The sequence below is a fragment of the Periplaneta americana genome, chromosome 1 (assembly GCF_040183065.1).
Source record: "Periplaneta americana isolate PAMFEO1 chromosome 1, P.americana_PAMFEO1_priV1, whole genome shotgun sequence".
Taxonomy (NCBI): domain Eukaryota; kingdom Metazoa; phylum Arthropoda; class Insecta; order Blattodea; family Blattidae; genus Periplaneta; species Periplaneta americana.
Window position 1 is genome coordinate 92,965,529 of NC_091117.1, and position 25,552 is coordinate 92,991,080.

The window sequence follows — 25,552 nt, forward strand, 5'->3', positions numbered from 1 at the left end:
TACGGTATGTAGTATGAAATGTTTGTTCTGTTTTAAGGCGTAACGTTGGTCATGCATCTACATGTAACAGTGTTGGACAAACAGCAGGATACTTTCTGGGTTATGTCTTGTTTGTGGGGTTAGAGTCAGCAGAATTTTGTAACACTTATCTGCGAAGTGAACCAATGGAAACTGGAATTGTGACACTACCGGGTAAGATTGTTTTTATTTCTTATGATATGAAGTGTATAAGAAATATTGTAATGCAGCAAATAAAAAAAAAATACATTTTGAGGTGTTCACGTAAATAACATGTTGTTCACCATCACTGATACTGACAATTAGATTTTTGTATGCCTTTAGTACATCTGAAGATAGTCTTTTCTCTGAAACTGATAGTTTGGTTTCCATGCCTGCAGTCATTCATAATCAATTAAGACCTTTATAGAATTATGTTAGTCCATGATTCGTGCATCTGTAAGACAGGATTCATTAGCCATTTATGATAGAATATGAGTGAGATGATGGTTAGAAGAGAAATTTTCTAAACTGCTGTATCCATATTTATACATAATTTAATCTGAGAACGATGTACATGAAATATAATTTTTATTCAACATTCAATATTGGAACAATCGGAAAGTATCACAGTACCTATTATTTGAAATTCACTCAGTGACATTTCATTCGTCTTGCCCACAGTTCCTCTCAGAAATCTCATCTCTGCAGCTTGCAATTTATATTTTTGTAAATGTCCATGTCTCAACATTGTATGTCTTATATATTAATTGCTTTCAGTTCACAGGTATATCTATGTTCCATAATGAACCTTTTATCAGCTGATAAAATGTTGAGTTTGACTGTGTATTGCATAATATCTTGTCTGTTTTTAGGTTTCCTCTACTTTTGGGGTATTATTTTCTTACTTTCAACTACATTAGTAGCATTGTTCAAGAGAGAATGTTCTGCTACTGAAAGACTTATAGAAGCAGAGTCTGATCTAGGAGTAGCACAAACATATTACCTTTTGTGGAATATAACAAAGCTGCCTTCTATACGCACAACTGCTCTTATACTTCTAACAAGTAAGGTAAGGAAATAGGAATCATTTCGTCATTACTGTTAAATTAATGTTCTACAGTAAAATCCCTCATATCTGGCACCCAAATAACTGGCAATACCAAAACAACGGCACTTTTGGCTATGCCAAAAAAAAAGTCATTCATGCGAAAGGGAAGAGTCAGACAAAGATGTAAGTGGTTTTCGTGGATCGGACATGCTGCATATTATTTACTCTTTACATTGTTCATGCGTGAAAACATAGACAGAAAACCTCGTTATGTTCCTGGAGTAGATCTGGTAGCATTGGTAAGCTGTCACTTCGGCCTTACAAACAATGCATAGAGACGATATCTTTAAAGTTATCACTTGAACTCGCCTGTTTCGAAGGGGTGTTGGACGAGTTTAAATAGGAAAGTGTGAAATCCTCTGTTCCTACAGTGCATAAAAGTTTCATTCAAGTGATAGATAGTATATATAAACAAGAAGACATTAGAGATATGTTAAAGAGGTTCAAATCATCGAACACTATTTCATTTTCATAGTTGCATCATTGGCTACACTGCTCTTCACGTCACATGGCTGCTATTTAAAATTATCATAAGATTACGAAGACGTTTGGTATTTTTTACGTTATTGTGTATTACGCTATTATATATTACAAGGAGGATAATATTAAAATGGATTTGAGGAAGGTGGGATATGATGATAGAGACTGGATTAATCTTGCACAGGATAGGGACCGATGGCGGGCTTATGTGAGGGCGGCAATGAACCTGCGGGTTCCTTAAAAGCTAATTGTAAGTAGGTAAGTGTACTAGGTATTACAATAATTATGAACTCATGAATGTACATTACCATATTCAGTACTAAAAGTAAACATTGTACGTATTTCAAAACTTTATTTTTAAATATCTATATGAAAATTACTAAATTTCAACATGGAAAAAAATTTGTGCAGTACAGTATGCCTTTACATAACCTATAAATGTATTTTCCAATTATCCGGCAAAATCAGTTATCCTGCACTGGCTTTGTCCCACAGTTGCCGGATACGAGGATTTCTACTGTAATATGTTTACAATGTGATATTTACTAAGGTGAAATGAAATGAGTGTGATACCATAAAATATTGCTTTATGTTGAGATAAAATATTGTAATCATGGCGAAGGTATATGTATTTTGTTTTAAGAACAGATTCTGGCAGGACAACAGTGATTATGTTTGCACAATGATATATTCCATAGGACAACTGCCATTACTAGCATAACATTTAATGCTTTTTATGATATTGGAAACCACTTTCGAGCCTCTTTCTGTGTAGTGTTCTGTAGTACATGATCAGTGCTCTGTCAAAATTGATTCTATCGCGTGAAGTAGGGAAAGAACTGTTTGACAGTTTCTCAGAAGTACACATTGCACAAAGAAAGGTTAGAATTGCAGGGTGGGTGAAATTATTGCCTCTGTATGTACTAGATAATTGAAAAATAGTCTTCCAGGAACTTGCGACAGTCTGTGTATGTAGTTGCTGCTTGAAAGTCAAATTCTACAGGACACAGAATGTTTACAAATAGTAGTCTGCCATATTTGCCATATTTTGACGACCATTCTCAGTGAAGTACATGCCATTGTCCCCATAACTTGAGACAGCAGCCCACACAATCACTGTCTGCGAATGAAGTATTCTTTCTGCATACTCCTGGCCTTCCTCATATTAGAAAACGCATGTTCTATTTATTGACCTGGTCACTAAACACATGGTATTCATTGGACGACCAATAAATTGTGAAGGTAATGAGGAGACCTTATTTTCTCTAATACCCTGTGCACTTTTTTTCCGAAATATACAAGTACAAAAATATGGGTGCGTGACTTAATCGAAATGAAGTTGGCAACATTGCCCTATTTTCCTCCTGTGCAACTCCTAAGGTGATAGCACATGCCTTATCTTCTTGTGTGGGTATTTCAATTATTAACATTGTTAAATGGCGTTTGGATTAGTAGTACATATAACAGAATCTAGTTCAGGTGTGATAAACGTAGGCCTATAGTTTGTGCATCTTATATTTTCATTTCTGAAAATGAGTACCACTAAAGGTATGAGATATCAGTGAAGGATACAAACTGAAAATAGAAGCTATTATGAACTTCAAAAGCACATTACATCAAGATACCTTACTTACGAAACTAAATGCAGGATTTATAAAACAGTGATAACGCCAGTGTCGATGTATGCATATGAAACCTGGACCTTGTTCCAGTTTTACATTTTTATGGTTAAATACAGGGTGGAAGTGAAATAGCCTTGCAGATTTCCAGAGTGAATAGCTCATGTTGTATGTAACAAAAAACTATAATATTATATTGGTGGAAAGTTCATAGTTTTTTTCAGAAAAATTTTTTTTTTCTCAAATGTTTAACAACCTCTTATTCGATAACTATTGCGAGTAGGATGGTGATTTCTGTCCATATCAATAGAAAATCTAATGAAGAATAATTTATCTCTCTGACGTATGTCAATGGTGTGGACAGTTTTTGTGTAGATTTAATTTTAAAAACCTCTCATTTCAAGCCACTGCACGATGCAAGCAAGTGGCAATGTCGAGGCAGAGAGCAACTTATCTACTGAGACACATTGGGTAGATTTCTAAAACGAGGTCTAGACCACAGCCATGGCTTTAAACCGCGTTTGGATTTATAAAACGAAGTCTTTTTCATTTTTCTGAGCCATGGCTCGAAACCATGGTCTGAAGCAGAGACCCTAGCTGGGGCAGGTTTAAAACCATGACTTCATGTGTACAAGATGGAGGTAGTAGATAGCTGGATGATTATCAAAGGAAAATTTGTGTCTATAAGTATTAAATCTCCAGATTAGAGTGATGAGAGATAGAAATAATCCTTTGTAACTATATAATGACGATAGTTTCAGGCGAATATTTCAATTATCGAAGGAATCAACGCAAAATTGAGCAAGAATGCTAAATAATAATCTGCAATGAAATGCAAGAGGTGGCAGGCTGACACATTCTTGTTGCTTTGAAGGAAGTAATATATAATAATATATTATATTAAGTATACCTTTATGTCTATCTTCAATCTTCTTAATGTATCCAGATGTTTGCTGACAACATAAAGTCCACTATAGGCCACTGTAGTATCTTTATGTCTATAAGACAATATATCTTAATTTTAGTCTTTACAGTAGTTTTGGACATTTTATTTAATAGTCGAAAGTGATGTGGGCCTACAAGAATATGAAGCAAACGTGATTTTGTGTTCTTATTTTAAATTTTATGCTAATGGGGCTTTCCATGTAGTACTAGCCTATTATATGTGAAAATAGAACCATACTACATTTTAGTTTCAATTTAAATTTTAATCCAGTTAATATTTAGGTTATTAATTTCTTAGAACCGGGTTTTCAGGTAGTTAATGTTGGTACTAGTTATGAACAAATGATAAAGTGCAACATAAATGCTCGACTTGTGTTAATTTTGGGCAATATCATTCTGGTACCTAAAAATCCGTTCCCATTAAATACTAAGTAATGCTAGTATTTTAGAAGCACAGATTTCTGTAAATTAGTAAATATGACAGTACCTTAGCTGAGAACAAAAGAATGTGACGTACTGCAATTCAATAAAAATATTAATCCTGATGTTCATTTCTTTCTAATATCGACTTTTTACAGGAATAAAAATCGATTCTTAGCTGCGTTGCCATATATAAAACCCATGAACCTCGGTTTCTTCTCAAGTCACGTCTCAACTTCGTTTTAGAAATTGCGTAAGGATTCAGACCTCGATCGCAGTTTAAAAGCCGAGGTTTGGAACCACGATTTCGTCCATGTTTTAGAAATCGACCCATTGAGTTTGTTGACCTCTTACATCTGTATCATGAATAGAGTGTGTTAGTGGCGATGTTGCTGGAATGCTGAAACTTCAAACTGAATTTTCTAATTAACTGTACATTTAATTACAAAACGTAATATAGGTTTTCTATTAATTTCAGTGTACCCTATCATCCCTTTCAATCTGCAAGGTTATTTCACTTCCACTCTGTATACAGGAAAGGAAAGTACTGTGTAGTATCAGTGGTCCATTACAAGAAAGAGAAGAACGAAGATTAAGATATAATAATGAAGCAATTAAAGAGCAAGACTACAATGGGGGAGTCATGTTAAAATAATGTTAGATAATGAGATTCCTAGGCAAGTATGGAATGTAGGCTGGAAGGAAAAAGAAGTACTGGGCAACTAAAGCTTCAATGAATGGATGGTGTAATTGAGGACCAGAAAATACTTGGAATTCAGAATTGATGGGCAGTTGTCAGGGATGGAAAGAAATGGAGGAAAGTCCTGACAGAAACCAAGGCCCAAACCAGGATGTAGAGCTGATGATGATGATGATGATGATGATGAAGATGAATAGTATGAGATTGCGATTCTTTACTTGCAGCTAAGAACTTAAAATTATCAATGAACGTAAAGGAACATGGAAATCATGTTAGAGCCTGTAAATTTGGTGTAAGTGAAAGTTGCATCAGAGATTGGAAGATCCAGTTTCAGGATAAAATTTATTGTTAACTAAACTGTATTTGTGTTTAATTATTTTTAATTTGTCTTGAAAAAATTTGTTGAAAGTTTTATTTTTGTAATTTGTGGGTTTTAATTTTTTTTTTTTTCTTTTTTTTTTTCATTTCAAAAGTGGAGTGCGCAGCTTATTCAGGGGCACGGGATGTATATGGTATTCATACAATTGTGCCAGCACTAGTGTGTAATACTGCAAGTGCAAATTATAATCTGAAACATTAAGTTTGTGAACTATCTGCTTGTGAGATGCCTGTGCACCAATATTGTTCAGCATATGGCAAAAACTGTTTTTCTTTTTGTATCCACTCCAAAGACATGCACTTGGTGCTCCATTTTGGAAATTGCAGAACCTTCTCAAACATTCAGCCAGTGTTGACTTCAGTTCATTTCTTCCATGATGTAGACACCCAGTTGAGTGCAGTTTTCTTCGGTGGTGATGCTATGTTGAATGTTTGTTAGGCAACAACTTGCCATTTTCACCCCAAAAAAAAAAATAAATAAATAAATAAAAGTAAAAATATTGGAGTGCAAGAGGTCAAATGACTTTATTTTCAAACGCTTGGCATTAGAAAACAATAACAACATGTTTGTAAAATTGACAAGAGTACATTTCCCAAACCTGGTCCTGTTCGAAACTTAGGAAGTAATTTGTTGTATCTAATGGCTTGGGACCGTTGACCCAAGTCATTTTCCCTTTATCTTCCCAATAAAAACCTTCTAAATTCCCTGTCTTCTGTTAATTTCTATCAAGCTTCCTACAGTTTAGAAGGTGTTCTTTATTTAAGATCATACTATGGTCATTATATAATAGACAGCTTCTGTCCTTTGTCAGATTCATTCTCGACAGATGTTCGGTTAGAGCAGTCATTACCAACTGATCGAGTTGTGACGTCAGAACACGCTTTTCCTCTCGGAGAAGAGGCCCGGAGAAATAGTCAGGGCCGAGCTCGGAGCTGTGGCGGATCGTGAATTGTCAGAGCTACTAGCTCTGGTTGAATGTATAATAGTATAATGTAGAGAATAAGTAATATACAGAAAGGAAAGTAGATATCTGTTCCTTTGATTATTGTGAAGCTGTTCTGGCAGCTGTGTTGAAACCAGGCCTGCTATACATACGAGGGCTATTCATAAAGTAACTTCCATTAATTTTTTTACAAAGCTGTGAATGATGTTACAGAATTGGGTTACAATACGTTTGAAAGTATACACACTAGTTTATTTTGCCACATAGTTTCCAGTCACATTGAGACACTTGTCGTAATGTTTGACGAGCTTTGAAATTCCGCAATCGTAGAATTTGGCCACCTGCAACTGAAGCCAACCTACGACACTGGTTTTCAACTTTTCGTCATCGTCAAAGCTCTTCATGTGCATGAAGAGATGGTAATCACTAGGCGCCAAATCTGGTCTGTAGGGAGAGTGATCCAATATTTCCCAGTTGAACTCTTGCAGTTTGGTCGCAGTACGACGTGCTGTATGCGGCTGGGCATTATCATTTAGGAAAATCATCCCAGAGCTCAACGTGACACGACGTTTGTTTAGAATGGCCCTTTTCAAGTTTGTTAGTGTGTTACAGTAAAAGCCCATTCACAATGAAAATTAAACATAACCGTAACATAAACACAGAAGTTTGCGCCCATGCTACCAAATGGGATCATTCACAATGATTCACATAAGCATTGACATAAACGTTACCGTAAGACGTTAACATGAAAGTTTGCAAACTCCAAACTTTCATGTTTATGCTTACGTGATTTGCAAACAGAACACAATCTTGGAGCACTGAAGTATACGACAGAATATGAGAAAATGGCGTCGTTGTTATGTTTCCATGGTTACTAAGTATGTTTGCGGTTATGTTTATGTTCCCATCGTGAATGATGGTATGACTTCTTGATTTTAATGTAACGTTTATATTCTTAAGTTAACGCTTATGTTATGTTTAATTTTCATTGTGAATGAGCCTTAACACTCAGCATTAATTGTGGCATTCCTCTCCAAGAACTCCACTAGCAAAATTCCTTTTCTGTCCCAGAAGACAGTTGCCATGAGTCTCCTCGTGGAAAACGTTTGACGACACTTTGTGGGTTTTTTCGGGGAGTGAGTATGGCCCCACTGCATTGATTGAAGCTTTGTTTCTGCATTCACATACCGCACCCAAGTCTCATCTCCTGTCACAATCTGATTGAGAAAAGCATCACCTTCTCTTTCGTAACGCTCAAGAAAGGACAGGGCTGCTCCCATTCATTGAGCCTTTTGTTCCTCAGAAAGGAGTTTAGGCATGAACATTGATTCGCACATTTTTTGAACATATGGCACCATTGTCTTACACCACCTTCACTCATTACGTCTGGTCTATAAACTTCACAAATTTGGCGATGGATTTCACTAGCTTTACAGTTTTTGGCCACAAGAAATCTTATTACAGAACGTATCTCACACCTGCTGGGACTTGCTATTGCAGCACACATTTTGACAGTGCGTGGCTCAGAGAGGAACAAAGACACGACCTTGACTCTACCACTGCTCGACGCATACTGCTTCAAGGTACACTCCACTGCAAGAGAGGCGCTACTGTCTCTATTGTTACGCACACTATATGAAAATGGAAGTTACTTTATGAATAGCCCTCGTATTAGTAATACAAAGAAATAGTCCCATGCCATGGCCTAAGGCATCCTGCCTAGGACTCACGTTACAGAATGTGTGCTGGTTCGAGTCCTCATGGGGGAAGAAATTTTCTCATGAAATTTCGGCCAGTGTATGGGACTGGTGAACACCCAGCACTGTGATGCACTTGGGGAGCTACGATAGATAGCAAAATCCGGTTGCGAATGTCAGCTATAACGGCTGGGGGGATCATCGTGCTAACCACACGATACCTCCATTCTGGTTGGATGATCGTCCACCTCTGCTTCGGCATGTGGGCATGAGGCCAGCAGCCGGCTGGTCGGTCTAGGCCCTTCACGGGCTGTAACACCACGGATTATTATTATTAATACAAAGAAATACAAAAATGAAAAAGTATTAGGTACAGAATTAGACTTATTATACATAATAGAAAAATACAGTAGTAGTGATAATAATGGTGTAATAATGATACTAAATATATTTACATACTAGCCGTACCCACGCGCTTCACTGCACTTGTTATAAATAAATATCGTTGACTTAAATCTGTTATATTTCCAAATACAACTTTGTTATTGTTAGTTAATAATTTATTATCAATTATAAATCGTTTGCTCCTGAATTACTTTCAAAGTTGTATTTAGAACTATGAATGTAACTGTTATTACCATGCAATAAGTTATGGAGTTGTTCTATTAATTATACTTTTAAGCTTGGTATTACGTTAGATCTAACAGCGTCTGAAATAGAATATATTTGTAAGAACTGAAGGTCGTTTACTCTCAGCTGGAAGAAGGTTTTGTCACCAAATGATACCATTTGAAATAAGATGTTGTACTGCCCTATATTATTTAAAACTTGTGTACTTATATAAGTACCTACCTAAGTTTTTAATTGGTTGTGAGGGCTCTTGAATCTCAGGAAGAAAAACTTTTCCAGCACCGCAACATATTCAAGACTAATTTACAAACATGTTACACGAATTATTCTTGCAACGAAAACGAATGCTCCCTAAAGCAAATAGTCGTATTTCAATTATGTAATTACTTCATAGTTTCATCTGCTATTGTATGACGTTATGACTAAAATATCTATCTTGTTAATTGTTTTTATTGTAACATCCGGCCATAGTTGACCGAGTATATAAGATCTCACGCTCAGAGGGATGGAGTTTGGGGTTTGAGATGGCCTACAAACCCCAAGTCATGCAAGAAATAAAAATATGTACTGTTATGTTACTGAATAATTAATACTTAATAAGTGCCGCGTGTAGGCCTATATTTGTAAAATTATTCCATCTCTGACTTTCATTCTTTCATAAAAAAACGCAACACAAATCAGACATAAAATTTCAGTACGATACCTCCAAATAGCATTAAATTTAACTGCAGTACATATAGCTTCGACAATATATGAAGTTTTCTGTGCGTAAGGTTCTGTTTAATCCTACCTTATATACATTTGTGCCCAGTCCTTGATTCACTCATTAGCTTCTGTAATGACATAAAGCCTATGTCCATCTAAAGGAACTACACTTTCCAATGATGAAAGAATTAGCCTATTTAAATCTATTAAATAGTTTCCTGAGATTGCCTATACAAACACACAAATACGCTCTCTTTATAATTATAATAACTAGTAGCTTGTAGCAGCAACAGCTGCTTGATAGAGATTGAAAACCACAATAAAATTCCTGTACACAAAGTCCCACATTACTGATATTATTCATGACCTTAAAAAAACCTAACACAGCTTTATTAATAACTCAAATGAAGATGAAGTACATTACGTGAACCACGGCTCTTAGCACAACACTACGAAATGAACTGCAAGATGTCCTATGGTGTATATTTTTGCTGCGATGGACGCACATATTTTTTAAATTTTTACATCGTAATATGTAATACTGTCTTCATGCATAATTTCACTTCTTGAAACGTTGTTACAAACATCGTTTTCTACATAGTCGTTTATGAGTTCTTAATGCAGTTACATTTTTAAACGTTCTGCCACATTTTCTTCGTCGACCAGCTACACTCATAATAATGAACTAATAAAGAAGAACTAAATTCACAATGTAACAACACTATTACTTTTTAAGTAATGCCAGATAAAAAACACACGTACTATATTGAAGCACGAAAACAATGTGTGACAGTTGAAAGATGAACAAACCATTATTATGGTATCGAGGTCTCGAAAAGCATGATATTGTGACATCAACATCGCGCGTGTACAGAAGACTTTGATAACTACATTTGTGAACGTTTTAAGGAAACACGATGTTTGAAATTTCATTGTTTGAAACGTAGCCTTTCCTATACACAAAGCCCCACATTACTGACACTATTTGTGACTTTCAAAAAACCTCAAAAAGCTATATTAATAACACAAATGAAGATAAAGTACATTATGTGAACCACGGCCCTCTGCACAACACTACGAAACGAAATGCAAGATGTCCTACGGTATACGCATTACTGCGACGGTCGTACACATTTTTTAAATATAAAGCTTTTCATGAACTTCGCTACAAACCATTTAGATTTTCCCGCAATATTAATATTATTAGCTTTCGATAGAGACATCACACAACCTCACAGGATGTATAGTTTTCATAAAATTTTCCGCCACAGTTCAAATTAAATATATAGATATTTCGTATATTATAAACACATATGATATCATCCATATATTAATCCGATTATTGTCCAAGGACTCCAAGGCCTCTTTAAATAAATGCAGAGTCATTTGTTTCATCTTTATTACTCTTATTTTAATCTGACCTGGCCATGATATAAAAAGCATTGTTATTTTAAAACGGATATATCTCGCCATATGCTAATGCAGAATTCCTGCACGGAAATATTATGTACTTCGGTACAACATAGTAATAGTAGTCCTATCAAAATTTTGCATAGAATAAAACTTATCGGAAATCTTTTAAAGAAACTTTTGTTATGTAATATTTTTCATAAAAATCAATAATAAGCGAGATATTTCGATCTATTTAATTAAGGCCCCCTTATAACCTCCCCCCTCCTTTAAATAAAGTATTTTTAATGTCATATAGCCTATAATCTAAGTTATAACGAACTTAATTTATATTCCAATTTTAATATAAATCGGTTCAGTCATTATCGCGTGAAAAGGTAACAAACATCCAGACAGACAAGCAGACAGACATATAAACAAAAATTTAAAAAAAGCTATTTTTGGTTTCAGGATGATTAATTAAACATGCTGACACCAATTATTTTTGGAAAATATAAAATTACCGGAAAAATTTCGGTTACAGATTTATTATTAGTATAGATTATCATATTATATATGGTATGCAAGGAATACCATACTTAAATGGGCTATGCATTTTGTCTCATTTTTTAAATTCCCATTCATTTATGAAGCAACTACATGTAGAATCTACATTGTAGATCTACAGTCCATGCCAAACATAGATTACACATTTCATTGTACATACAGTACCTTTATTACCTAATCCTACTATTTCATCATTCGATATGAAGTAAAAAATGACATTTCATCTGAAATTAGGACAATATTTCTCTATCTCACTAAATTTCTCATTTTCAACTTTACAAATATAAATTCATTTGGGGCGGGAGAGTACTGCCATTTTTCTGTCATTTGTCTTAAGCACGTTGTAGACAATTGTAGTACTGCATAAACTTATAAACATTAAGACTTAATAATATTGTTAGAGCCGCAGTTTTCAGTTCCTTTGGGTATTACATTCCTTTCTTGCTACGATTCTGTAAATCCATTTGAATTTTCACTATGTGTGCTAAATCTTTATGATAGTTAAAAACATATCACATAAATTTTTAATTGGTTGCTATTTCCACCCGCAAGCTGAGAATCACGACTGTTTTCTCCTCCAGATGACAATGAGAATACTTTACTTTGTACATCTCGTTTTTTAAGTCATTTTAATTTCCTCAATCTTTCTTTCCTAGGATTGTGAGCTGATAAATCAACTTCACTTCCAACAGAAATAGTTATTTTGAAACACTTTGCAGAAATTCCAGGGTTGGTGCAATTGCTTGCATTTTCATTTATATCTTCAACCTAGAAAATAAGATATAAAATTATTTAAAGACATGTAGTTCTGATATCTATGTTATAACAGGTGACTTTCTACATAAGTAAATTTGCCTACCTACTAAATAACTGCATTTAGCTTGGGTTCACATAAAGGGTTTTTAATAAAAGGCCAAGCTGCCCAGGACTATAGTTTAGTCTAAAAGTAAGTCTGCATGAACTTAGAGTACATTAAATATATCAGAAAGATACCAGAATTATTCAAGTATAGTAGCGTGTACTTATCTCGTTCCTAAGACAATATATTATTATTAGGTACTGTAAACACTAAGTTAAACTGGTTTGCCATACACCACTGCTTCAATAGGGTCTGGCATTGCGGTCAGCTCTGAGAGTCTACCTGGATTGCTACGGAGAATGAGAGAAGCTCACTATGACGTCACAGAGCATTGAGTTGGAAGTGATTGGGTTAGAGAATCATGTACTACTGGACCACTTGACCCACTGGTGGCTCCAGTTGTCACATTAAAGGCAGCTCCGAAGATGAGCTCCATCACATGATGGCGACATGGCAGATACAGCACATTCCTCCCCAATTTCTGTTCAATTATAGTGTAGGCACCTGCATGACGACTAGTGTTTGAGCTTGTTGTATCAAAGCTGAGAGTCACAACTTGGTGGTTGACAACACCCCATTCCTCCAGGCATCTTATGATAGCAGCTGCTTGAGCTTCTCCAGTTCCAGAGGGTAGCTTCGCTACTCCAAGAAGCTGTTAAACTCCAACACCTGAGATGAGCACTGGAAGCCAATCTACGTGCATCTTTGAATTTAATTCTTCCATGAGCTTCCTATCCCAATGAACAGTTAAAGGAACTGTTGCACGAAACTCTGATTTTAAATTATTTGTCATAGTGGCTCGATGGCTTGCTCTAGCTCGATGGATAGAATTTCTGTTGATGTTCAGAATTAAACATCATGACCAAGACTGGATGCAACTTCCATTAAGATAAATGTGGTTTTTCTAGATGAGATGTTTGTTCTATCTAGAACTGATGCAAGTCCAGGAAATATGATATTGATTCTAGCCCTCTTTGTTTTCATCTTTGGTGTGGATACTGCAGAACTAATACTGGGAGCTTGCACTTGTGGGCTCAACATTACAGCTTTTCTAGATGAGATGTTTGTTCTACCTAGAGATGAGGCAATTCCGGATGATACGATATTGATTCGAGCCCTCTTTGTTTTCGTCTTTGGTGTGGATACTGCAGAACTAGTACTGGGACCTTGCACTTGTGGGTTCAACATTACAGTATTGTGTTGATAATGTTCATCATCACTATATGTTGAAGAATCAGATGTTAACTCTACCTTGTGCGATAAATTCTCCATTTCCTCTTCTGATCTATGCTTGTGCTTAAATTATTCTTCATACTGCTTTGTAATACAATCACTATGAACACTATACTTCTTGTCCAATCCACCAATTGCACTAGGACATCCTTTCTGGCACTGAGAGGTAAGAAATGTCTTGTCTTCTAGAATAATGATGAGATTCAGGGCACCTATATGGGTAATATCAAATAGATCATCCAGTTGTTCCAAAAAATTCTTCTCCTTTTCTTTGTCTCCAGGAGTTGTTCAGATCCTGTGTTTCAGAATGTCCTTCCATTCAGTGAAGACCATCTCTAACTTACTAATGGCATGTTGTGAAGCACGCACTGCTATACCTGCCTTAGACAGAAAAGTGGACACTACTTGAATAGTATCCCTACTAGACTAGACGGCATTTTGGAAGGCGGTTAGCTTCTATATGCGCCATAGCATTTCAGGTATGTGATGTCACAAGCTTGTACAGTAGAACCAATCGGAATCAGTCTATAACAAGCACTTCCCAAGTTCGTTTGTTCACGTGCGAGTGTTTCAATACATTGAATAAGTAAAACTGACATTTACTGTGTGTATGTAAGGTAAATAAATGGAAGAAGAGACTGTAAAAAGACAAGTATTACACAAGCAGGCACAGAAATTAGTGTTTAAGGTGTATAATTATTTTAAAAACGTTAACGAGCAGAACACTGCCGGCCATCTTGATGCTGGCAGCAATGTTGCCAACATGCAAGAAATGACTGCAGAAGCATGTGGTGTGGGATTGAGAACCGTGCAAAGAATATTGTTAGTGAAGGAAAGAGGGTTTGTTTGGTGTCATGCTTACAGTAATCAATGGCTAAGGTCATTATTGTCTTTTGATAATTTAAATTCTCTCCTGCGCTATTTTTATTGCACGTGCTCATGAAGTACGATGTGGCAGTGTTGTACGCTGCCTTACTCTCTCTATCTATCTCTCTCGACGCAAACGCTAGCAGACAACTGCCTTCCGAATTGCCATCGACTCTAGCTACATGAATTATCTTTTTCTTTTCTTTATGGAGATAAAGGAAATGGCCAAATGCTTGTCAATAAGATAGAGCTTCAAACCATGAATTTCTTTTTCACAAGGATCAAGCAAGAAGACTTTTTTAATTCTTCGGGTTTCCATTGTAGATTGCTTGATTTTGCATACTTCTGGAGTTATAGATCATGGGCACTTATGGAATGAAAACATTTAACATCAGTAAAGAATAAATAACAACTTATACAAATAGCGCAATATGACAGTGGATTGATGTTAATGTACAAAATTTTCAACAGAAAGGGCCACTCCTCAATATTATTCAGTTGTAAAAATATTTCACACAATGTGTTTTCTCCATAATTGACACCAACTGGAGGGATGAGACCTAAAGTTTTTCGAATTTCATTTTTAAGGGCCACCCTACTATACATCTGTAGTTTTTTTTCTTTGTCCCTGATCTATATTGGATGGAAGGGGACCAATGCACCAAATTTAAGAGTTGATTCTACATGTTAAATATAATAAAATCTTTATTACACTTTTCCTTCAATGAAGCACTGTTAAGCAGGAAAAAATAATCTTTTCCAATGTTTGTAGTGCTATTTTGCGCTAACAGCCCAAGAGAAATGGTTAGTTGCTGTACAAGCAGGTAGGTAAAACTAATCTGACTAGTTGGTGTCTTGAGTCTTTTTTTGCAAAGTAAACCATTTAGCCATGAATTTAAATTAAATAATGAAACCTTGCCCTGAATAGGGATCTAAGCTCCAATTCTATTCTTTTGAGAAATTTAAGGTAAACTAACTGGAGCTAGATCTGTCTTCCACAATGAACGAACTTCGGCTTTAGAATTTCAACCTGATGTAGTTGCCATAGCTACTGACACATGTCCCCATATGATAGAGAAACTGTCATAGATTCCTATTCCATTAATAACTCGTTTTCGATGATTGTGGCGCTTAGATCCCTATTCAGGGCAAGGCTTAAATTGCTAAAATTCTTGAAATAAATCTTGCAACACAGAACAGTGTCACGTATCTGTGATGGTACAGCAGAGGGGGAACGTATGCTTGAAGCTGCTCAAGAAGTCATTCAAAATGAAGTACTGAGAAGAGTCAGCGAGAGTTTTCTACGGCGTCAATCATGTGTCACTGCCAATGGAGGACATTTTGAGCATCTCTTGTAATCACGTGTAATGTTTTCGAGAAAGTCCCCCCCCCCCCCCCATCCGTTTCTCATTTGGTGTAGATATAGAATATTAACTTTGATTTCTAGTTTCCACGTTTTGTTTTCAGTTTGGTACATCATTTAAACAGGAAATATTTACATTAATTTAACCTTTTTCAATCTAAAATTACTATAAATAATACCGTGTGCTGTAATGATTTATGTTCAGGAGTGTTAATTTAATGCAAGACAAATCATGTTAGTAAAAATTATTACAATTTGTTTCTGATATCACAAAATGCGCATTTCCGTTTAAAATTGCGATCACTAAGCCACGAATGCAATACCCCTTTCCCTTCCTACCCTAAAGAGAGATGGAGACGAATGCTAGGAGTTGTTTTCGTTTACATCTGCTATGAATCTACATCATCTTGAACTACTCACTCTGCCCTGCCACAGTGCAGGCTGCACTTGGTAGAATTATTGCAGTAGCCTGATGTTGCCAAATGTTTCATAGAAATATACCGTCAACATGTGCTACTTTGACCCTTAAGATGTTACTTAAACCCAGAAGAAAATAATGTTTTCGTGGATGTAAAATAACAGTTCGGTGTCGAAAGTTGTGGTTTTTTTTCTCTGCAAGCTTTCATCTGTACAAATATTTTCACGTAAGTTACTCCAATGGTAAGTAAACATTTTTTTCTTCTGGGTTCAACTAACACCTTATGGGTCCAAGTAGCCCGCGTTGACGGTAATGATTTCCTTTAAAATGGTAAATGTCAGACTTTTTTTTTAATTAGATTTTTCAAATCTCTTCTCATGATCTATTACCAGTTTCATTTTGGTGCAGTGGTTACATTCCATCCTGTATAGGACATTCTTAGTGCAGATTTAATGGCTAAGATTTCCCCATGAAAAATTTTAGTAAATTGACTTAGTGGGTGTACTGAGAAAATTCTTCACAGTATACTTCATATCCTGTTTTTGGTCTTTGTGTGAGCCATCTATAAGGAGTCAGTTTTTATGCAGAATGTCCTAAGACAAATTCCTGAATATTCAATAAACTAGGCCTGTCACCATCTGAATATATTAATATGGTGAAGTTGTCATGCAACCTTTCTCCAGTACGGTCAGTCCCAGGTAGAGCATTGAACACAACTCGTTGCCGCCACCCAGGCTGTGATGAGACTGAAACACTAGGACATGTGTTGGGTTTCTGCTGAAAGACTGAGTTACTTTGGAACAACCGCCATCACAGGGTAAAGACAATGCTTGCTGACATCCTAAGACAAGGATTAGAAGTCATGAAGAAGTGCATTGTATCTCGGAAGTTGATTCAACAAGACGAGCAGATATTGTTGCCATTGATAGAAAAAAGAACACAGGAACAATACTAGACCCGACTATCACATTTGAAAGAGATGCACAACAGCCAAAACTTACTGATGATGAAAAGAGAACCGTCTACATATGAATCTTTGCATTCCTTATTTTAGCAAGCAGTATAACATCTCCAAATATACTTATAACCTTTTAAATTCAAAGGGATTCACATTTTGCAATGTTGGGAAAATCCTTAGAGAAATTCTAAAGGACTCAATTCATATTTTTGTAATTTCATTTCTATTTCAAGTAATATGATTCACTTTAATTTTCTTTTGAAATTTATTGTATGTATTTTCATTATTTCATTGTAAACTTTTATATATGTATTTGTTTTCTGGATCCTTGTGGTCACCCTTATTGAAGGGCAGATGGTTTTATTTTATAAATCAGATGTGTAGTGTATTTTGCACTATGTGTCCGTAGGTAGGATTCACTTGAGGTTTTACATTCTATAATAACACTAGTCTGCGATGAAATTACTGCCTCCAAAGTTTGAATGTTTTTAGGGTATTTTTAGCATGCTGAAGTCAAATTTGAAGCCAGAAAGTTCCTATCACGTACCATTTTTTTGTTATTTTAATTTTCTTATAATATATTACGACAATTTATAGCGTAATTATTTAAACTTTAATACTTTAACAACTATAGTTTTAGTACGTTAAGATATGAAAACCAAATATATTCAACATATTTTTAAGATGTTTATATTGAAAATCAAGGACAACAGATGTTTCGTAGCAGATAGGGGGTGCAAGCGTATAAGGAAGTTAGGGTGAAATAACGTGCAGCGTTGCCATTATCTTTATTTGTGGGAGATAGAAATGTCAGCCATACCTTGGTGAGAGACTCAACTCAACTCGTCTAGTTCCTCTCACATTACAATAGTCTGCGTTTCACCTGGAAACGAAACGAAATCAGTTTTTGAAGCTTTATTATGGAGTAGAAAGTTGAGAGTTTTTAGTTCAGTAAGAAAGTATTTACCATGTCGCATCGAGAATGTATAAATAATCAAGACCATTTTTGTTATATAACTTATGCAGGATATACACATTGCCTAAGCAGAGGCGTAATATTACAGATTTTGTGAAAAAGTCATACCATGACTATTTTGGAATCAAACTTGGAGATCAAAGTAAAGCTTGGACACCACACAAAGTATGTAGAGTATGCATTGAAGAACTTCATCATTGGATCAACGGCAGAAGTCTGTTGCTATCTTTTGGAGTACCTATGGTTTGGAGAGAGCAGTCGAACCATAGTAATGACTGCTACTTCTGTTCGTGTGATGTGAAGGGGTACGATTCTAAAAATAAAAAGCATATCATGTATCCAGTTATTCGGTCAGCCATTTTACCTGTACCCCATGGGCCTGATTTACCAATCACTGTGCGACTAGAAAATCTTGAATAGTTTTCATCTGAGTCTGATGTAGCGGTGAGGGAAATTGTGACGAGTGGACGAGTGACAGTGACTATCTTTAGAGTCGGGTGCTGCAGAACGTGGCTTTAAATAAGGAAAGAGACTGTTTCAAATACATATGTGAGAAACTTCCACTACTATCTGAAGCAAATTAAAAGAACATATATTTAATGGTCCTGACTAAAGCAAACAGATGTCTGATGCAGCATTTAAAAACACTGTGGATGAAAAGGGGAAAGCAGCATGGATATCTTTCTGTGAATTTGTTTTAAAATTTCTTGGTAACAACAAGGATCCTAATTACCGAAACATTGTGGCTAACATGCTTGAAGAATACAAGGAACTTGGTTGTAACATGAGTATCAAAATTCATTTTCTGTTTTCTCACCTAGATTATTTCCCCGGAAAACTAGGATTCTTGAGCGAAGAGCAAGGTGGACGATTTCACAAGGATCTGCAGGAGTTCGAAAGGAGATACTAGGGACGATGGAGCATCAGTATGCATCCTCATTAATTATTGTTGGATGTTAAAGCGTAAAATACCTGAAGACAAAAATAAAAGAAAGAGGAGCAGGAGCACTTCCTCAACTAAGAAGCAAGTGGTGTAATTTTTTATGTGATACATTGTGCTAATTTATACATCCAATACTGAAGTAAACAAGACAAAACAAATCACAAACACTCTAGTGACATGTATGAACAACCGTACACATAATTGCAGCAAGTTGTATCTTTTAAATATTGCTTTTGTATTTGAAATAAAAAAGTGAAATGAGAAAGTTTGTGATGAAATTCACGTAATTATACAATGCATTTAAAGTGATTTTGCAAACAAACCTGACGTGATAGAAGTAAACGGATTGAAAATTCGAATTCAGCACATCGAAATGATATAAAATCACATTATTTACTTTAGGCAACAGACACAAATTTGAAATTCGCAGGCTAGTGTAATTTTTAAGATTTCAGGTGAGTCATTCTTTTCACTAACTTTACTTTTCATTTCGAGATTTACCTTGATACAGTGAAACCTCGAAATCTTTATATAGTTCCGAAACATTAGAAATGACAAGTTCCAGGACACTGTGATTAATGCAAAAGCTAAATTCTGATCACATTCACCATGGAAGCTTAAAAACATAGAGAGCATGCATGATGTTATAACTGCTTTGCATTTGTGTTTATGAATAGATATCAATTATTGCCACTTATTTGTTACAGATTGGTTTCAGTGCATGTGATGCAGTAACCAGTTTGAAAATGATTGATGCTGGTTTTCCAAAGGAGAAGTTGGCATTGATGGCTGTACCTTTAGTTCCATTGCAAATAGTTTTACCTCTTGCAATCAGTAAATATACTGTTGGTTCTAGACCAATGAATATTTACATATCTGCATTTCCTTATAGGTAAGTCTGCAGTGAAATAATGCTGTTACCACTTCTTTTTATTGCATTTGAGTGAACCTGATGTTAATTACTTACATTGTATGGAGTGTTTATAAATTAACTATCCATTTGTGTGGGGTGGACACTTTTGTTAAATTTTATTATTTATATTTTATTATTCATTTATTTTATTGTTATTTAAATTTTATTATTAGTTCTCTTTGTGTTACAAATGAATCAAATAAGAAAAGATAATATAGATGCTGGACTTATAATCCTGTGGACTCGGGTTCGATCCTCAGTGTACCTCCGATTTATAACGTGTGTTGGGCAAGCCCGTGATCTAGGTAACACAGGGATTTTTTTCGGAAACTCCAGTTCCTCTGTGGCATCCACAAATCTCCATAATCATTTCATCTCATCTCATCTTGGGTGTAGTGTAGACCAGTCTCCTATGGCGCACCCTGGGCAATGACTCTGTCGGTAAATTGGTCTACATAACTGGCTTCATATGGGTGAATGACATAAGTCATGTACCCGCCATTAGTTTAAAAAAAAAAAGGTAATACATTTCGAAATAACCTCTTTGCATATCAGCTCACAAATTTCAAAGTTCTGTAGTAGCACATTAAACCTTTTTCAAGAAATCAACTGTAATTTTAACCACTGCAGTTTTTTATTAATATTGTATACTGTTTTTTTTTGTCTTAATTTATTTTACGACATTTTATAAGCTGCGATGGTTATGTAGCATCTGAGTGAAATTAAGATGATGCCAACGAAATGAGTCCAGGGTCCAGTGCCAAAAGTTACCCAGCATTTGCTTTTAGTGGGTTGAGGAAAAACCTCAACCAGTTAATTTGTACCAACCAAGATTTGAACCCGGGCCTGCAGTCCGACATGCACACTATTACTCCACACAGTGGATGATTAATACTGTTAATCTTAACCTTGTACATCTATAATTTAACAAAACCCCACAAAAAAATCTAACTATATGTGAACAGGGAGCACAAAATTTATGGAACCTCTTCCTATCCACCTATCCGAAAAAAGTTTCATACAGGTAGTCATAGATAAATTGTTGCAGGATGAGGTACCACAAGTGTCGGTAGTTCCATCAGAAACAAGTTGCTGCACCATATCCCTTGGTTTTTGTGCTGCATAGTTCCCCAGTAGCCTGTGCAGCATCTAAAGAGATAAAAAGTTTTTTTTCAATGTGAAGCATGGTGTTTTCCAAACAACTGTATGTACAGTACTGAACTCCCTGTTGATTGGTGCATGAGGAATACGGTTGATTGTGTCCTCGATTCATTGCGCAGTTTCTGATAAAACTGAAGGTCGACCAGAACATTTCACATCATGAACACTCCTTACCTTGTGAAATTTGTTCATCAGGGATCTTATTGGTCCACATGTTAGAGGTGGCTTATGAAATCTAGAAGAGAATTCTTGTGCCATCACTTTAAAAGTCAGTTTTTGCAGATGTGCCTTAACTGTTGATATTCTTCAATTGTCAAATGATTCACAAAATCTAGAAAAGAAAATGATCAGTCAGCATTTTTAGGAAAATTGAATAGTTACTTTATAAACACCCTGTATAATTTGTTCTTAGTCTGTAGTTTGTAATGTAACGTTAAAATTTCTTTCTGCATAGAAATTTATAAATTTATTGAAAATGTATAAATATTCGTATTGTATGCAGTTATTTCAGTTTTCTTGTCTCAGCTCTATACCCCTGGAAGAAATACAGACTATGTCATGTTAAAGCAAAGGCTTTGCTTTATGTGAAGTGAACTTGTCGTCATTGTTATTAAATCCGACATTTAAATGAGACTGATTTTATTGTACAAAATAGAAACAAGACAATTGAATAGTACATGTATTTCATTCAAAGTACATTCCTTCTGAATCAAAATGAGTGGCACGATCAAGCAACAACCGGAATGACCTCTGGAAATTTTTTTTGGTATGTCTTGAAGAGTCGATGTCACAGTCCTTTGGACATCTTCAACATCGTCAAAGAGTCTCCTCTTTAACGATAACTTCAGTTTTGGAAACAGAAAATAGTTGCAGGGGGACAAATCTAGTGAATAGGGTGGGCGATGAAGCACACACACTTGTTTCCAGGCCAAAAATTCCTGTACAACTACTTCCCAATGAACTAGTGCATTGTCATGAAGCAGGAATCAACTGCCTAATGTTGAGTACTCAGGCCGCACACAGTGAATTGTTTCCTGCCTTACACCAAATTCATCTGCCAACATTCTCACAGTCGCACAACTATCTCCTTTAACCAGTTCTCTCACTTTTGCAGTGAGATCCTGGTTACACACTGAAATTGGACTCCCAGGCCTTGCTTCATCTTTTGTTATTTCCACACCACTTTTAAATCGCTTATACCACCTGAATATCTGTGCACTAGATGAACAATTATCCCCATACACTTGTCGCATCAATTGCACAGTCTAAGTCGCACTTTTGCGTAGCTTAAAACAGAATTTAATGTTTTCTCCATGCTGGTAACGTAACAACCCTCTCCTGCTACTGATACAAAATGGCGCCCTAGTGCTCGTCATACTTAGTGTGCAGCTATACATTGTTGCCAGATTGTATACAAAGGTTGGACATTTCAATAACATGCAGTGGAGTGTTGATGGCATTTCTCTTTTCCTTACAATAAAATAGTCTCATTATTTAATTGTTGGACTGTGTATATCATCAATTAACTCCATAAGTTATGTACTTCCCCTTTCCATTTGCTACTTTTCCCTTTATGTTCCATTTCACTGTACACGGTTCAACAGCTGAGACATGTCATCGAAGGAACATAAAAAATTGTGTAAAAATTATATGGGATTATTGTGCTCTTAGCCAAGGGAGATGGGCAATTATACGATTTTTATCACTAGATTTCATTTTCATTTACATTTATTGTATTCCATAAATATTACATTAGCATTGAAGCTTTAAGATGTGGGACAAGTCAAGAATTAATACAATTTTTTGGTGAGATGAGGTGAAGTGAGGCCAAGGATTCGCCATAGATTACCCTACCCTAAAATGCAAAAAGTCAAAGAAACACATGCCATGATTCGACAAATTCAAAATCTGAAGAAAAACATCATATTCCAATGGATCTCAGCTCATTGTGGAATGATTGGCAATGAGACAGCAGATATGGTGGCGGAAAAAGGAGCAAAAATCAAACAAAGAACCAAACAAAATTTTGCGTATGAATCAATAAAACGAATTATCAAAAGAAAGATCAAGCTTCTTCTTCTTCTTTCATTCCATATGCTGTCAACCATCGGGGTAACCTCGGTCTATCCATCTCTGCCACTTCTATTACTACTGAATCTCTTCATTTCTCCCACTGTCTTCCCACGTTTCTGCCCAATTCTCTCAATTCTATCCTACCATGTTATACGTGGTCTTCCTCTTTCATATTTTCCTTCGATTCACATTTCAAAAACCTGTTTTGCTTTTCTTTTCTCCCATTCTTTCGATGTGACCATACACTTCAATTGGTGTTCCTCCACTACCATACTCGTAGCTTTCCTCTGTCCAACCTCTTCTCGGATTCTTTCATTTCTGATCCTATCTCTTCTAGTTTTTCCTAATACTCTCCTGACAAATTTCATTTCCATAACAGTAATCTTACTCATGTGTTTGTCTTGTAATGCAAGGCTCTCCATACCATACAACGTAATCAGGGCCATTGTCGAGTTGTAAATCTGCATTTTTGTTTTGTTGCTGATCTCTTACATTCCTATGGTAGTATTATTTATTTGGTAGTAGGCTGAGACTGCTTTTTTAGTTCTATTTAACGTCTCTTGTTCAATTTTCCCATCTCTGCTTATAATAGTACCGAGATATTCAAAAGTTTCTACTTTCTCTAGAGGCATTCCATCACAGACCATATTCAATTCTTCTTCCTTTCTATCCTGTTTTGATACCCACATTACTTTACTTTTATCTATGTTCACTACCATTCCTTTCCTCTTCAGTTCTTCATTATATTCCAATATTGCCTACTGAAGTCTCTCTGGTGTATCCGCTATTAACATAATGTCATCTGCATATAACAGTGTTTGAAAATGAACTGGCCTCATTCTCCATATACCCAACTTCGTTCTGTGGGTTCGTCGTTTACATATTTTTGTTATTTCGTCAAAAATATATTGAAAAGTAATGGGCTGAGACTATCCCCTTGTTTAATTCCTTTCTCCATTGAAAATCCTCCGTACATTTCACCATTCATTCGAACTTGCTTATAGACATTCTTCACTGCATTCAGTAGTCTCATTGGAACCACCTTCGCCATTAAAGCTTTCCATACATGTTGTCTTGGAACGGAGTCGAATGCAGCTTTCAAATCAAGGAACACTAGATATAGATCCTTATTCTTAGCTATGTTTCTCTCCATTGTTGTTCTTATGGTGTAGATGTGATCCTGTGTCTGCCTTCCCGGGCGAAAAGCCGCCTGATCCTCTTCCATATCTTCTTCTACCACTATTCTGAGTCGCCTCTCCAACACACAAATATATACTTTGTATACTGTGGATGGTTCTGTAATTATTACAGTCATAGCTGCTCCCTTTCTTATGTAGCGGAATAGTTATATTCTTCTTCCATTCCTCTGGAATTCTATTCTCCTCCCATACTTTCTGGAACAGCTTAGTAAGTTGCTTTACCATCTTCTTACCACCATACCTAATTAGCTCCAGGGCTATTCCATCAAGACTAGCCACTTTTCCCATCTTAACTCGATCAAATGCTATTTATACTTCAGTTAGTTCTACTGTACATCTCCTTCAGTATCTGAAGTTTTCACATCTTCATATGGTCGGAACATAATTCCCTCTTCTTCTTGTCCCACCTCAGTGTTTTGGAACTTTTCTTCATAGTATCTTCTCCACTCTTCAAGCACTGCTTCCTTCTCTGATATAAGATTATTTTCATCCTTGATTGTTCTTGCTTTCTTTCCATATTTCCCTCTTAGTGCCTTTCATATTTAACAGAAGTTTCTTGTGTTCTCTCTAGCTTAAGTTTTAATCATATTTCCAAACTGTTCCCAAGATTTCCTTTTTGCTTCATTCACTAGGCTACACATTTTACTTCATTTCTTCTTATCAGGTATTCTCTGTTTGGGTACTATTATATCTTTTCCACGCATCCTTTTTGTTTTTCACCTTCTCCTTCAGTTTCTCATTCCACCAACATATTCTTTTCCTCCTTGTGTCTACTATTGCTTTCCCACACACTTCTTTTGCAGACTGTAGTAACACTGATTTCAGTTCATTCCATATTTCATTGATATCCGCATCCTCATATCCTCTTCCTCGCATCCTCACTGTCACCATCTCTGCCTATTGGGTCTTTTTACCTTCATTCTGAAATTCCTTGAACTTCATCACCTCAAACTTCTTGTTTTTGGGTTTAACTGGCCTCTCAGACCTAGTATCTATCACTAATAATC

General features: G+C 35.9%; 1 protein-coding gene across 2 annotated transcripts in view; it reads left to right on the forward strand.

Annotated features, from left to right (window-relative positions):
- Window positions 1-25,552, forward strand: part of LOC138698373 (acetyl-coenzyme A transporter 1) — a 104,401-nt gene that overhangs the window by 25,028 nt on the left and 53,821 nt on the right. For both annotated transcript variants that reach the window (XR_011331855.1, XM_069824248.1), the window contains exons 3-5: window positions 38-192; window positions 873-1,069; window positions 19,907-20,091. Coding sequence is in view for 1 of the 2 variants with exons in the window: in XM_069824248.1 (XP_069680349.1) it covers window positions 38-192; window positions 873-1,069; window positions 19,907-20,091 (537 nt within the window). In the remaining variant the exon portion in view is untranslated. The remainder of the gene's footprint in view (window positions 1-37; window positions 193-872; window positions 1,070-19,906; window positions 20,092-25,552) is intronic.